The 17177-nt window shown below is 35.7% G+C and overlaps 1 protein-coding gene across 2 annotated transcripts in view; it reads right to left on the reverse strand.

The window, feature by feature from the left end:
- CUL3 (cullin 3) overlaps positions 1-17177 on the reverse strand; it is a 116438-nt gene that overhangs the window by 20590 nt on the left and 78671 nt on the right. For both annotated transcript variants that reach the window (XM_023222377.1, XM_023222382.1), the window contains 7 exons: positions 14164-14309; positions 13271-13447; positions 10987-11157; positions 10302-10409; positions 7752-7876; positions 5097-5193; positions 2841-2975 (listed from right to left, as the gene is read on the reverse strand). In XM_023222377.1, the coding sequence (XP_023078145.1) occupies positions 2841-2975; positions 5097-5193; positions 7752-7876; positions 10302-10409; positions 10987-11157; positions 13271-13447; positions 14164-14309 (959 nt within the window). The remainder of the gene's footprint in view (positions 1-2840; positions 2976-5096; positions 5194-7751; positions 7877-10301; positions 10410-10986; positions 11158-13270; positions 13448-14163; positions 14310-17177) is intronic.

Raw genomic sequence — 17177 nt, forward strand, 5'->3', positions numbered from 1 at the left:
TAACAACACCCAGAACAAAGTTGCCAGCCATGTGAACCACCTTGGAAGTGTATTCTCCAGCTCCAGTCAAACCGTTAGATGACCAAAACCCCAGACAACATCTAAATGCAACCTCATGAACCCCAAGCCAGAACTACCCAACTGAGTATCTTCTGAATCCCTAACCCACAGAAACCATGAGAGATAATACATTGTTAGTGGTTGTTTTAAATCACTAACTTTTGAGATTTGTCATGTGGCATTAAACAATACACCATCTTACTGAAGTCACAGAACATATTCAAAAATAAAAGTTCACTTTCCTTTAAATTATTATAATTAAATACTTTATCTCCACTAATTTGTGGAGGTGATTTCTGTAAAAAAGTGGCTAATATGATGTGAGCAAAGATGCATTTCTTGTGCCTTCTCACAATGCCCCAGATTTGAGGTGTCAGCAGCCAGAAGGCTTTGGAGCCATACACATGGCATTCTATATACACGACAATCCGTTTCTGCTTTGTGACTTAGCTAAAGTTGGAAAACTTAGAGAGATTTTCTACTTAATTTTAACTTTCCATCTAATAACTGCTCATTAGCATCAGTGATCCCAAGTCAGATGGGAAAGTGAAAAGCTTGAACCACTAAAATTTCCAACAATTCTGACAACAGCTTTAAAAAATGAATTTGTATTTTTGATTATCTCATTATTTTTACCAGTTCTTTATACGCCAGGACTCTGAAAACCAACTCTTGCATTTACCAAGTAGCTAATTTGGTTTAAAATATATTATCCATTAAGAGCTGCAGATTAAAAAAAATGACTACACAAAAACAGCTGTTAGAGATAATTTAATTCCACCTCTGTTTGAAAAGCCTAGGTTTGAATAAGGTACTCAATGCTTGCTTAATCAATATTCTTGGGACTCAATCAAATATAACTTGTGCTTGAAAATCAAGGTTATAATAAAATAAAAATAAAAGTTAAAAAAAAAATCAAAGTTATTCCCTAGGTAAGACTCACATGGAAATACATGAGAAAAACCTCTCAATTTAGCAATTGAGCTACTAAAATACCTATATTTCAAGTATTCCCTTTAAATATATCACATAAAAATGTTGCTCTGTTAATTACACTAATTTCCATACTCTCACATAAATGGGACACATAAATGGGAGTATGGACGTGAATATTAAATAAGCCTGGAACTTACTCTTGCTCTTAATTTCAAACATACTATTTTTTTTCCTGTGTTCACCTGTATATGAAAATTTTCAAAAGTTTTCAATTAAGTACAAATATGGAATTAATTTTAAGAGTCTTTCAAAATGTTCATTCATTACCTTAAATTTAAACTTAATATGAATCACATGACCTTCATTTTAACCCCAAAACACCCTTTAAATGTACAGGAAATGACTAATTGGATTTAATGTAATCAAATCATATTTTAATTGCGAGAAAAGGAAAAGAAAAAATAAAAAGCATATTATAACGTTAGTTACTCTAATGAAACAACATGGGTGCGAAGAGAAAAATGACTGCACTATCAAGACAGCATAAAACTGGCATAAAGACAGACATAGATATCAATGAAACGGATCAGACAGCATAAAAATAGACCCACCCATATATCATCAATTGATTGTTAAATAATGACGACAACGTAATTCAGTGGGAAAAAATAGTGCCTTCAACAAATGATGCTGGAACCAACAACTGACTGCGTGAGGGGAAATGTATCTTAATCCTTACCTTATACTATATAAAAAAATTAACTTAAAATTCATTGTAGACATAAATGTAAAAGCTAAAATTATAAACTACTGAAAAAAATAAAAGTAAATTGCTAAAATTTCAGGGTAGGTAATAATTTCTTAGGACTTAAAGCACAAACTACAAAAAGTAAAGTGATGAACTGGACTTTTTCAGTATTTTAAAACTCTGTTCTTCAAAAGACACTATTAAGAAAATGAAAAGGCAAGCAACAGACTGAAAAAAATACTCACAGCACATATATCTGATGAAGGACTTATATCCAGAATTTATAGAGGACTTTTACAATGTAGTAAGAAAATAACCCAAAAAGGATAAACACTTCACCAAACAAGATATATCAGTGGCATGTTAACACATAAAAGATGCTCAACATCATTAAAAAAAAAAAAAAGAAAATTAAATCCAAAATGAGACACAATTACACACCAACTAAAGTGGCTCAAAATCTAAAGACTGTGGAGGATGTGGAGCGACTGGACCATCTTGCATTGCTGGCAAATATGAGAACTGGTATAGCTGCATTGGAATACAGTTCGGCAGTTTCTTAAAACGTTAAACACTTAGCTCTACTTGTAACAGCCTAAATCCAGTATCAACCCAAATGCCCATCAACAGGTGAACTGACAAAAGGATTAAAGCATACAGACAATATGTATGATTCCATTTACATCAAAGTCTTAAAAAACCAAAACTAAATTATAGTGATATAAAGCAGGTCACTGGCTCTCTGGGGCTCGAGGTGGTAGGAGGGAATGAACTGGCAAGGTGTACAAAGCAATTCTGGAGGTAATGCTCTATATTTCTGGGCAATAGTCTTGTGATGGTAGTTACACAGGTGCACTCATTTAAAACTCATCAAATTGTCTACTTATATAAGGTACGTTTTATATAAAAATACTTCTATAAATTTAAAAATAATAAAACACAATTCAATAAATGTATGATGTTCATACAGTTCCATGATCCATTTTACAGTTTTCTCTAAAGTTATCCAAAGAGACTCTCTAAGGGTTACTCAAATAAGAAACAAGTAACGAGTTAGAAACAACACAGTTAAAATGTATAAAACCACAATCCATACCTCAAATGTGTATTTTTCTCTATTATTAAAGAGCATTAATATGGTCATCTGGAAAGTGGAAACTTGCAATATGTGCTTCCGTGTATTAGAGCCAGTTACTTGTGCACCTCCAACACCAACTTCAGATCCATCTTCCTGTTTCATTTTTTAAAAAACATAAACAAAGATACAATCATTTCCTGGTAACATTTATGTACCTATGTGTGTACATATGTATGTATGTATGTTACAGGGTCTCACTTTGTCATCCAGGCTGCAGTTCAGTGGCGCAAACACGGTTCACTGCAGCTTCAACCTCCTGGGCTCAAGCAATCTTCCTGCCTCAGCCTCCCGAGTAACTAGGACCACGGATGTGCACTACCACGCCCAGCTAATTTTTGTATTTGCTGTAGAGACCAGGTTTTGCCATGCTGCCCATGCTAGTCTCAAACTAATGGGCTCCAGTGATTTGCCCGCCTCGGACTCACAAAGTGCTGGGATTACAGGCATGAGCCACCACACCTGACCAATTTCCTGGTAACTTTAACAGTATGTTTCAGAAACAGGTCCCATAATCTCCATCCTCCCCCTCAAAAAAAACTATGTAACTTATTTCTATAAAGGAAATCTTTTTTTTTTTTTTTTAGACAGAGTCTTGCTCTGTCCACAGGCTGGAGTGCAGTGGCGCGATCTTGGCTCACTGCAAGCTCTGCCTCCTGGGTTCATGCCATTCTCCTGCCTCTCACGCCCGGCTAATTTTTTGTATTTTTAGTAGAGATGGGGTTTCACCATGTTAGCGTGTTAGCCAGGAGAGTCTTGATCTCCTGACCTCCTGATCCGCCCGTCTCAGCCTCCCAAAGTGCTGGGATTACAGGCGTGACCCATCGCGCCCGGCTCGGAAATCTACTTTTTAAAATGTGTGTGTGTACACACACACACACCATACCACACCACACACACACACACACACACACAGAGTATTTAGGACTGTCTCCTGTCCCCCCACTGTGAATATTTTAATGTTATCTGAGCAAGTAACTAATCAATTCCCTATATTTAATGCTAAAATTATTTTAACAGTACACTATGGGGTGATAATAATAATGGACTTACAAAACATCACTACTGTTATACTACCACCAAAAGTAACAGGATTAGGTTTCTTTCTGTGTGACCTGATCACAGTAAGAGATCAAAAAATAGCATAGCATAGCATGGGGGCCAGGGGAGCAAGGGGAAAGTGCCATTCTCAAAGCCTATTCCTGCTTTATGATTTAAGGGATACAAAGTGGAACTTTCTAATTCTTCAATAATTAACATATGCATATGTTTTAAAACTCTACTGATCTGCTTAATAAACTTTAAAAGAACATGATTATTTAGGGGAAAAAAACCCTCTCTTTTAAAACAAAAGCAGGCAGTAATTAAAAGCTAAGTTCTTTAGTTTCCTTGTCCTTCCCACTTACACTTAAATATATGTGTCGAATATTATTTAACTAAATGAACTATAAAGTACTATTTCCCATTTCAATTAAATATCAAAATTAGAATGTTTTTATAGGCATTTTCAGCAATACTTAAAAACTGATGTTAACAGTGATTCATCATACCAAACTAGTAAAATTCTCATTAAAATCTAAAACTTACTTGTTGCCTAGATGACAATTTAGGTATATTTCTACAGTTTTTCTAGAAGACTTAATATTTTTTGAAGGCAAATAATCCTGATTCATATCAAGTAATGAAAATAAATTATTACTCTAAACCTCTCAATCTAGATATAAAAATACGACTACTTTTTAAAAGTGAAGGCAAATCACTGGTCCAATACTAATTTTTTAAATGACTTTAATAACATTTGTACATTTAACAAACCTCGAATGTTAATTTTCCCAGTCTTGATTTATTAGAAATAAAGATTATAGGTAACGGAATTTTGAAAAGGGGCTCACAGCTTTGTATGTTCTGAAATCAACTTACATTTTACTATTTTATGCAGTATTTTCTCAAACCTAATTTTATAAATAAAATATGTAATTTTCCTAATGTTTAGTCCTTAGGGAAGACTATACTGGTGTAGTCTTCATATTTTCAAAGTTGCAGTTAGCAACTGAGAGAACATAAGTAATAAATCAAAGCTAGGATTTTTAACCTTTCTAACATGTGAGACAGGCAGAGAAACAGGAGAAATAATTTACCCAGGTCAACACAAATCACAAATCAGCTCTAATAGACTAACTTTAAGCTACATAATATGTTCAAACTATCAATATTTACCTTTTTAACTGGTCCATAAAATGTGGCATTGAGATCTGCAGAACCCATATGATGCTGGAGTGTGAGCTGTCGACCACTGTGTTTGGCTAAGTAGAACCTTCAGCAAATCAAACCAGGTTTTAGCAAATCAAACAAACTTACACATTTGAAATTACAAACCACAGGATAACATCCCTTAAACATGTATATGTGTGTGTGTACATATATATATATACATATATGGACTTTAAAAGTTTAAGGAAACCTTAGGAATCAAGTTCAGGTATAACTTTCTACAGGAGAGACCTTGAGAGAGCCCTAAGTAACTCAGCTAGGTATTAAATGACGAAGGCCGCACATTAAATAATTTCTACTGTACACTCTGGCCCAACCTACTGCTGCTCAGCCCCTGCTGTTGTTAAGACCACCTTTCTCCACAGTAACCCAATAATCAATTTGTCCTAAGCCAGTAGTAGACATCGACAGTACAAAATACACTCCTATACTACAGTACAAAAAATACTCAATGCACTAATGCTGAACAAAGGGCATTTATAAAATATTCCTGAGAAATGTTTATGTAATTTTCTTACATATTAAAATTATAAAGGATAAACTCTCCCTTTGTTTTTGTTGTTCAAAACTAGTACTTTTTCTTGAATTTTTATATTTATGTTTTTTTGTCACTATCCACACCGTATTTTTTCAAAGCCTGAGCCACTCTGTGGTTCTTGCCCCAGTATAACAATCATCCCTTCACTCTTAAGAATTCCTTTTCCCTTGTCATTTTGCCCTTCTACAGTTTGTAAAAAATGAGGACTTTGGGGAGGGAAAAAACCCAACATTTCTGTGAACTCAAGAGACTATAAGCAGTGCCTAAACCAGTAGGATTAGGCAAGTAAAACTAGTTGGACAGCAGATATTTCATGAACTCTTGCAACAGGGTGTATCTGTGTGCATGTCTAAAGGGTTATACTGATTCACTATTACAATAAGGATGATGCAGTTGACCAGGGTGCAGCAGGACTGTCCACAGGATTATGTGAATTGTGGTGGTGGAGACAGTATACAAGATTCATGGATTAAACACCTAGCTGCTTTCCTGGAAAATCGCCTATGTTCTAAAAGACAAATCTAGTTTTTATTTTTTTAATTTATGAAGCTACAAGTCAATAATATGCTAGTGCTTCTGGTTCAAAATGAAAGCAACTGGCTATGGTAATGTAGAGAAGACAGCTGGGATAGCACCAGAATGTTTGAGGCTTTTTAAGTTAAATTCTTAGCTACCTTGCCTTACAAAGATACATGTCAATATGCTGAATACTCAAAGATCCAGAATATGCGCTATTTAAAAATATATTATCTCCTGGATCAGCACCAAAAATATCTTTAGTTTCTGTACAACCTACATCAAGTTTTTAAGCATAGGCAAGTCGAAATTATTTCTGATGAAAGTCACAAACTCCACAGAAATCATTCAAGAAGATATAGTCAAACAACTTTCAAATACATTTTGACATCAAGGTCAGGCAATTCACCTGGAAGAACATCTTAATGAGTACCAATGAATTTTCTGTAGTAAGATGTTTGATGTCAACCTTTTATTATGGGAATATTTTACATCCCACACAAAGAAGGCAGTGGTACTTGGAAACTTAAGACAATTGCTAGAATCATTAAGACTAAGGTGAAGAATTTGTACAGTGCCTTCCACGATTTCAAAGAGGTCGTGACAGACACTTGTCCTCCTGACAATATCAAATACAGTTTCTTCCCAGTTGTTTTTTCAGATCTGGTTCGAGGTTAACAGCTCACCAGCAGATGTTCTAGAGTATCTCTGTTGTCTCTGATCCCAGCAGCAAGATGCAAGGGGGTCAGGAGGCCTTTTGTTTGGTCACTGATAACTGATCTACACCATGCTGAAGAAATAAAGAAGCCACTCTGGTATTATCCCACTTATAAGCACCTTGCAGGAGTATCTAGCTATCCACAGTCACTGCAAAAACATCTGCCCCTTGCACAATCAGCTCACAGACAATGTCTAAGTGTCCACCTTAGGCTGCTCGATGAAGGGGGTGATATACTCATCTTCATCCCTAGCGTTCACACGAGTGGTCTTTTCACAAAGTAGTCTCCACACTGGGTAAATCATTTATTTTCAGCAGCCCAAAAAAGATATTTGCTTGGATCTTTTTGTTTTTTTCTTGCATATCACTCTTTGTTTTTTTCATCTTGCTCCTCCTCTTCCTCATCAAAACTGCTATCTCAGAGCCTCTGAGTACTAGTGGGAATAAGGTATCCACGTATTTCCAACAATGCGAGTTGGCTGAAGTGTTCAGAAAGTCCAAGGAATTCTCTGGGTCTGGTTTTCCATCACCATTTACTTTCTCTTTTTCCATTTTCACTACTGCTCTAAATAAAAGGCATTTCAAATGCCAGCATATAAACAATCTTTCTAGAAAACAATCTTTCTAGAGATAAATTATGCCTGCTTTACTTTATTCATCAAGATCCTATAGAGGGGGAAATTGCTGCATGCCAGGATAAATGCTCCTTTTGAACATGAGGTAATAAATGGAATAGATTCATCCTCAATTACGGATATTAATGTTCAAATTCATTTTAATTTTGAACACTTATTTGTACATTGTAATACAAAGTCTGATTTTGATTTACCTTCTGAATATCTCAAAAGCATGTCTTGGTGCTGGTGGGATGTTGCACTTTGGTGTGGCTGACTGAGTGGGCCAATATCCTGTTGTGAGCACCCGGACTGTAAGATCAACACCACCTAAAGATACCTATGTAAAACAGAAAGAGATAATCCCCTCAAAATTAACTAGGATTTGCTTTCTGTTCTGTTTAGACATTGTGTTAGATTTACCAAAGCAGTTAGTTAGCTCCATGTCTAATATCTAACAAAAAAACATTTTATTTTTTATTTTTTTTTTGAGACGGAGTCTCGCTCGTTGCCCAGGCTGGAGTGCAATGGCACGATCTCGGCTCACTACAACCCAGGTTCAAGCGATTCTCCTGCCTCCTGAGTAGCTGGGATTACAGGCATGCCCACTATGCCTGGCTAATTTTGTATTTTTAGTAGAGACGGGGTTTCTCCATGTTGGTCAGGCTGGTCTCGAACTCCTGACCTCAGGTGATCTGCCCGCCTCGGCCTCCCAAAGTGCTGGGAGTACAGGCATGAGCCATCGCGCCCAGCAAAAAAACAGATTTTCTTAAATGTTAGACCCACCCAGTGTTTCCCGAATTTTAACTACTATGGCAAATAGTTATAATTATTGCTTATGATGTTAATTTAAAAACACTGACCAAAGAATAGTTTTTGGCACATGAATCAAGTCTTACTGTTATCACTGAGAACGGAAAAGTTTGGGCCTTTTCAAATAAAAGGTCAAGGGGGTCAATTATATCATTTTAGAGAAAATTCTAGCATAATATCTTTCATCTCAGTTTTAAAATATTTTTGCCATCTTAACACATATTTCTAATATTCCAGCACCTATTTCAACTAAAGTAACTAAAACTTTTGTGTTTTAACATGTAGCTCACATTCCAACAACCTCTGCATAGGACACTATAGATCCAGTGCTACAGAGCAGGTGCTCTATAAATATCTGTACAATGAATAACTACTTCTAAACTAATATCACTGTCACAATTATTTTCTTCTTTTAAACAAATTAAATTTTTAAGTAAACAAAGCACAACAAAAACTCTTAAAGATTAAATATTATCTTTATTATTGATATTCAGAATGTGTTATAAATCATTATTTCGTTTTTATCTTGCCTCAATGATTTAGTAATATAAATTTTTAAGGGGAGGAATCAGAGTTTATGAATATCAAGAAGCATTCTACACTCATATTTCTTCACAAGTATCCACTAAATTATTACTTTAAGGAAACTGAAAATAAAAAACTTAGATGATGCAGAGAAGAGAGGATCACAGAAGAGACTCTTACATGGTGTACTGGGGGAAGTGGAAAACTGTTTATACGTTTGCAAGTTGGTTAGGGGAAGGGAGGGTAACAAAGTGGTCAGTCCATTCATCCCTTATCAATATGCATGGGATCTACCCCAATCATCCCTATAGTTTTCAATGTGTAAGATTAGTGGAAGAAAAATATTTTAAAACTTACTATAGCAAACAAAAAATACAAGAAAATATATCAATATATTAGATTTAACTACACATTCCTAAACAATCTAAAAAAAAAAAAGCCACGATAATTGCACTACTCATTTCCTGTCCACCTGAAATTTGTCACAGACTTACATCTTTCCTCCTCTCAGCTCTTCTCAACTGTAAACACTGATACTTATAAAGAAAATCATACAACTATTTACATTAAAGTCAGAATGTTTTCACAGAAATAAATGGTTATTCTACAGAATTAGGTACTTCCACATATCTGGTTTGCGAGACTATGAAACCAGTAGAAGTGATGATCTCATATTCAGATATCAAAGGAAAGACCCACAAATCTGTTAAATGGTTGTGACGCATTTTAACTATAGAGTGGTACGTGGTGACTTAAAAAATTTAAAAACTGTAATATTCCCTACCTTAAGATTAAGTTGAAAATCAGAGTAAAAAAATGAAACTAAATTCTGAATTTCATTAAATGCTCACAAAACGCCCATCAAACTCCAAAGCCATAGAAGTTCCAGCTCACCACCTTTGGGGAGTTATACCAAACACATTCATAATACATTAATTTCTTTGTTTTTATAGTCTCAGTTCACCTGCTACACACGCTTAGGATATAAGGCCCATTTAAGCTAAACTGACAGAGGAGAATGACAGTAGTGAGGTACAGGAAGGTCAGGTGACTATCCCAAGATGACACAATCTTGGGGTAAAGTGAAAAGAAGAATACTGAAACTTAGTAAACTTGTGTAAGCCCAATACTCTTTCCACAATTTATAACAGATTTGTATTATCTTTATTAACAACAGAATAATTCTCTTTATTAAATTGTCAGTGTATTCCTTCAAGTGGGAAGAAACTAAATTTTCAAAGAATAAAAAATTTAACATGAACATGGAAAAAGAGGTAACGTGAAGGAAAATAATTTAAGTACAAACAAAACACGTGTTGTCACTAATGACATTTAAAGAAACAACTGTCATCTGCTAAGTGGATGAAAATGCCCATTACAAAAGACTTTACATGAATATCTAAGTAGAAATTAATGCAGAATCTTACACCAGTTGCCTGTAGATGTTGCCTGAATTCATCCATCGTTGTGTTTGAGATGCTCATATCCCTAAACATTCCTTCCAGTTTTGACGTGAACTGACATCCACATTCAGTCTGTAGAGGAAAAACAAAACTTTATACAAATAAATGGTAGATTTTTCTGTGAGGAAGTACTGAAAGAAATAAACTATTTCACGTTATTGCTATCCCTGATAATCTTCTTGTAAATTTTTCCAGTAGTTGCTCTATGCCTGTGGTTAGCAAACTTCAGGTTTTTAAAACGCAAATTCTCAGATTCTTTCAGAGAGTCCAATTTACTCCCTGAAAGGTAGGGCCCAGAACTCTGTTTTTAACTAGCATCTCAGGTGATTCAGGTGCAAGTATTCTATGGACCACATTTTGCGAAAAAGAACTACATGGCAAAAGCCTCTGTTTCCCTTTTACTAATCTTCCCCTCCAGGCCTCCATGAATGTATCCTGACACATCAACAGAAATTCTAGCAAACTATGAATGTCCCTGAACTTGAACAAATGTTAGTGTAGTCTGTGTTCTTCTCCAAAACAATCTACCTTTACTTCTAGAAATAAACACTTAATAATCAACCAAATAATTTCCAATCACATGTTGTCAGTACAAAACCATGATAAACATCAGTTAGGTGCACTCTATTCCATCTAAAACATATCTTACCTTTAACTTAGATATCATGTTTTTTTCAGAGTCATCAGAAACACTTTTATTTGTGAGAAGTCTCCTTGCCAAGTGTTGTTTATAATAACGTTCAAATACATCTTTTTCTTGCATAAACCTAAAAAGGACCATTGCTTTATCCAATATTGTTTCTACTTCTTGCTCTGTTAGCTGCAAAATTAAGATGATTTAACAATTACACAATTTTAGTTCTACAAAAGTAGTACTACAGTTCATTTACAGCTTAAAAACACTATTGTTTGAAAACACAGGTATCTGATTGACATATATCAGAAAAAGGGACATGGTTTGACAAAGTGTCGCCTAATTCACATAGTAGCATCATTCTTACATTCTCATTTAGTGCATCATGAATGAGGGGTTGGAGTGAATTCTATTCCATAGAGGGCTACCACTGAATTGGAGGCATAAGGTAATATAGCACTGGGTTAAGGGATGACTGAGAACAGATGAAATGAAATTTTAGTCACAGAGATTATTTTATGAAGGCTTTGCAAAACTTAAGTTTTGGCAAAAACTTAGCCAAAAGATGGAATTTTTCATTTAAGCTCACAGCCGAAATTGTGTGCAAACACAAGGCAATAATTTGTTATAATCCAAACAGTAAAAAGGCCATTGCTCTTACTTTATTTTTTATTTCTATTTCGTTTTTTTTTTGAGATGGGAGTTTCATGCCTGTTGCCCAGGCTGGAGTGCAATGGCACCATCTTGGCTCACTGCAAACTCTGCCTCCTGGGTTCAAGCTATTCTCCTGCCTCAGCCTCCCGAGTAGCTGGGATTACAGACATGCACCACCACACCTAGCTAATTTTGTATTTTTAGTAGAGATGGGGTTTCTCCATGTTGGTCAGGCTGGTCTCGAACTCCCGACCTCAGGTGATCTGCCTGCCTCGGCCTCCCAAAGTGCTGGGATTACAAGCTGAGTCACTGCGGCCGGCTGCCCTTACTTTTAAATAAGGGTAAAAGGATTCTGTGGCAGGTTGTATTAATATATTTAGAAAAATGGAAGACTAAATGAATGAGTAAATTAATAGACTTTTCTATTCTGTGCATCCTTAGTGATTCTGTTTCCTTACTGCAGCTACTGCCTGTAAAACCTGTGACAACATGTGGCTTCTCCCTTTGGTGTCACAAATTCCAACATCAAGTCAAAAGAGACCAATTCAGATGTGAGCAAAACATGCTTCAGTTGATTTTCCACGCTGTCGTGAGCTCCCCGGGTTCCAGAGATATATCATAAAGTCTTGAAATTAAGCTACACTAACTATTTTCTGAGATCTACTTTATTTATGCCTTAACATTCTTGGTATCCAATTACTGTTTGACATACAACCTCCAGAACCAGATGAGAGCAAACAACACTCTGTACTACTAGAAAGTTTTCTAGTTATCTTCAGCATGCCTAACTCTCAGTCACAAAAATGACTGTTTAAAACCAACTACAGCTGTGTAGTTGTTCAGGTTTTTTTTTTTTGAGACGGAGTTTCACTATTGTTGTCCAGGCTGGAGTGCAATGGCGCCACCTTGGCTCACTGCAACCTCTGCCTCCTGGGTTCAAGTGATTCTCCTGCCTCAGCCTCCCGAGTACCTGGGATTACAGGCATCCAACACCACGCCCAGCTAATTTTGTATTTTTAGTAGAGACGGGGTTTCACCAAGTTGGTCAGGCTGGTCTCGAACTCCCGAACTCAGGTGATCTGCTCACCTTGGCCTCACAAAGTGCTGGGATTACAGGCATGAGCCACCACACCTGGACAGCTGTTCAGTTTTTTTGAGACAAAGTCTTGCTCTGTCGCCCAGGGTGGAGTGCAGTAGTGCAATCATACCTCACTGCAGCCTTCAATTCCTGAGCTCAAGTGATTCTCTGCCTCAGCCTCTGAGACAACAGGTGTATACCACTATGTGCCACTAATTTTTTTCTTTTTTGTCGAGATGGAGTCTCACTATGTTAACAAGGCTAATTTCAAACTCCTGGCCTCAAGATATCCTCCTGTCTTGGCCTCCCCAAATGCTGGGATTACAGGCATGAGCCACCAAGCCCATCCAGTTGCTTGTTTTTGAAGCCAATTACACATTAAGTGAAATGTCTAACTACTTTTGAGTATGTCAAGTATTTCAAACTATTTTTTAATACACCATGGCACACATTTAAGCACAGCAATGGGTCATGCCTAATTTTTATCCGTGAAATGTCCTAATTTTACATGTAATTTTGTATCTTTAAATAAAATTAAATGTTATTTTCAAATTCATTACTACTTACCCCTTTGACTCCCTTTTTCAGCTTATCATCAATAAATAATGAGAGGTATTCAGGAGACCTGGAGTTGAGGTTGAGAAAATACTCAAAGTCACCCGCAATAGTTTGTTTAAAGAGCCGGTCATTGTTGAATGATTCCAGGAGGAAGCGATCGAACCTACTCTTCAGATCCAATAAGCCCTTAGAAATAAAAACAAAATTTAGGACACATTATAATAATTTTTCCATAAATAATACACGTATGACCATGTATGTTTATCTTAACTTTGCTGGTAATAAACATGTATATTCATTTTTAAACTTACAGCTTTGATATTATTTAAGCCTATATCTAAGCCTCTATTAAAAATGTCAATGAGAGAAGTATTATAACTTCCATATATGTATTAACACAATGCAAACGAACCAAAGAACCTCCTCACTGCTTCTCATTCTCCTGTCTTCACGGAATGGGTTAGTCAGGGAAAAAATTAGCTTAAAAAATGTACCAAAAAAGCTGATTATATTAAAACACAAAAACATGGCATATAATTTATTCATAGTACTACTTGAAAACAAAACATTTTCAAACAAAAAATAAACTGTTGTTTATTCCAATATACTACAGTATAGAAACACTAAGGCATACCAAAGAACCTCACATTCACTATTGAGACTATTTAAACAAGGTCTTCATCAGAGAAGTTAAATGAAAAGTAGCAGTTGAATTTAGCTCCCTGATATAAATATGCGCACCTTGCAAAATCCTAAAATACTTAAGATAATTACAACTATCAATTTACTACTGGGACAATTAAGTTGAAAATACACAATACACAGCATGGTAAAAATGGCCTTTATAGCACTTGTCAAAATGCCTTTATCATAAACGTAGAGCATCTTCTGGGTTTACTTACCTGGATATAGTCAACGGGATTCTTTCCTTCTCCTTCTTCAGAAACAAGAGCTTTACCTTGCTCCCTCAAATAGGAACTCATACACTCACACATCGTTTTCAAACCATTTGGCACACGACTAAATAACTTGTACATGCAACCAAGATCTACAAATCAGAAAACACAAATTGGCTACATTAAAGAAAAAAACACGAATCTGTGTTCACACTATAATACTTAGAGAAGCTTATTTCTCCATTACCCCCATTTGCTGACCACATGACTATTAAAAATATACATGTATCAAAATGAAAACATGAAAAAGTAGGCTAGTTAATGGTTATTATTGTAATTTATAAAACACAACTTTTAGACAAGATGCTTTGAAAGTATCAATTAAATGTCCTAGCAAATTTAAATTTACATGGAAGAAGAGATGCCAAAAACCATAACAAACAATGTCACAAAAACATGGCAACTGCAGTTTTGAGTTCATAAATACTTTATCCTACATAACTCTAATGCAGATCTAATGACACTACAAAATGTTTACAAAAAGGGTCACTAATTAAGATATAATTGGTAGTCCCTGTAATGAGGAAGAAATTTTAAACCCAATTTAAGTCTTGTGGGTATTTCCAAAGGTTTAACTGATAATCATGAAAACAAATCAAATGAACTATACTAAGATTTACTTCATTACACCTCAGGTAAAGTTTTTATGAAATGTATAATATAAACACCACTTCTTAAATATTTTCTTCAGAGCAATCGCTAATGTTTCCCAGGTGACATCCTAAGGCAGTATCTGTACTTCAAAATTTGGTCTATCTCACTACACTTTTTAAATTTAGAATGAAAACTCTGGATCCTATCCATTTTTCAATATCATTTTTCACAAGACTAAAATACAGATTTTAAAATACAGTTTTTCCATATGTCTAGTGTTTCTTTGCAATAACAACTTACTGGGAGAACACAGTGTCAGAACTTTACAATGATAATTTTAGAAGTTTTACAATCAATAACTTTTAAAAATGGAGTTAGAGTTTCTAGATCAGAGGCTGACCAATGTTTTTTCTGTAAAGCATCAGATAATAAACATTTCTAAATGTGAGCCATAGATCTCTGACTTAACTACTCTACTCTGACACTGTAGCAAGAAAGTAGCCACAGACAATACATAAATTAATGAGTGTGACTATGTTTCAAATAAAATTTTATGGGTATTGAAAATTTATATAAATTTTCATGCGTAATTAAATACTCAATTTTTTTTTTTTTTTAAACCAAACTGGTAGTGCATCAGATTTGGTGGACAGGCCCTAATTTGCCTACCTTGGTCTACAGTTCTAAGAGTAGTTTAGAGCTTAAACTAAAGTTGTATGTATTTTTAAAACATTTCGAACCAAGTTTGACAAAGTTTTACTAAACTTTATTTCAGTGACTTTCAGCAGCAAATTAGTTTCCATTAATAATATATGCCCATAGTAACCTACACATGGCAATTTTATAGCTTCTCACATGCTTGGCATAAATTACAACCAAGTTTCCCATGTTTAAAACAGGTATTACAAATGCAACAACAATGTATGGACACATACTACAGTAAACGTGGCACACCAAATACCTCTAACAAAATGGTTCGCAACTTGTCTATTTCATTTTTTTGTTGTAAGTTTTGCTTAGATATTACATGTTGTGTATTTAGTTGTACACAAATTACTACAATTTCATTGTATTTAAATGTCAGGGTAAAGGGAATGTAAAAGAGTAAATGATACTCTGGCATTCAAAAATTAAATATCATTGTTTCTATATACACTTAATAAAATAGTTAAGATACCAGCTGGGAGCAGTGGCTCACGCCTGTAATCCCAGCACTCTGGGAGGCCGAGATGGGTGGATCATGAAGTCAGGAGATTGAGAGCATCCTGGCTAATATGGTGAAACCCCATCTCTATCAAAAATACAAAAAATTAGCCGGGCATGGTGGCAGGCGCTTGCAGTACCAGCTACTCGGGAGGCTGAGGCAGGAAAATGGCATGAACCCAGGAGGCAGAGCTTGCAATGAGCTGAGATCGTGCCACTGCACTCCAGCCTGGGTGACAGAGCAAGACTCCATCTCAAAAAAAAAAAAAAAAAAAGATACCATTTGAACTTAATTTCATAGTGCTATCTGCATCTAATAACAATCCAATTTATCCTCTATTCACAGTGAGAAAACTGTTTTTCGTTTTCTGATTTATGAGAATTTGGCTTCATAATGGTGAGGTTGCCTCTGATATATTCTCAACAAGAGCAACTTTTTTCCAAGAGCGGGGTCTACCACAATTAAGACCTTTTGCCACACTAGGTTTCTAGTGGAAGCTCAGAAAAATTGAAAACATTTCCCCCTTTTTTTTTAAGACAGCATCTCCCTCTGCAACCCAGGCTGGAGCGCAGTGGCACGATCTTGGCTCATTGCAACCTTGACCTCCCTGGTCAGATTCAAATGATCCTCTCACCTCAACCTCCCAAGTGGCTGGAACTATAGGCATGTGCCATCATGCCCAGCTAATTTTTGTATTTTTCATGGAGACAGGGTTTCACCAATTTGAACTCCTGAGCTGAAGCGATCCACCCGCTTCAGCCTCCCAAAAGTACTGAGATTACAGGCGTTTGCCACACTGCCCAGACAAAAACAGGATTTTAAAATTTAATTTAGAATCACAGATAGCTACTGTGTTGTTGGAAACCTAAGGTACTAAATAAAGGTGAACCCTGGTGAGTACTATTATGATATTCCTTCATTCACGTTAAGTGCCTGCCATGATAGGCATATCTGACACCTTTTACATATATCTCCACACAAGTTACAGAGATGCTGTAATTCAGGTATGCCTAACAACCTCTCCATCAAACATTTCCTAGCCCCTCATCTCCAGCCCATTTAATCATCCCTCCCTACATGCCCCTAAGGTAGGTAAGAAAGCATTCATTCAATACCTAAACAGTACATTACATAATTTATCAATACTCATTTTGTTTAAGCA

This window comes from Piliocolobus tephrosceles, chromosome 11 (assembly GCF_002776525.5).
Source record: "Piliocolobus tephrosceles isolate RC106 chromosome 11, ASM277652v3, whole genome shotgun sequence".
Lineage (NCBI taxonomy): Eukaryota > Metazoa > Chordata > Mammalia > Primates > Cercopithecidae > Piliocolobus > Piliocolobus tephrosceles.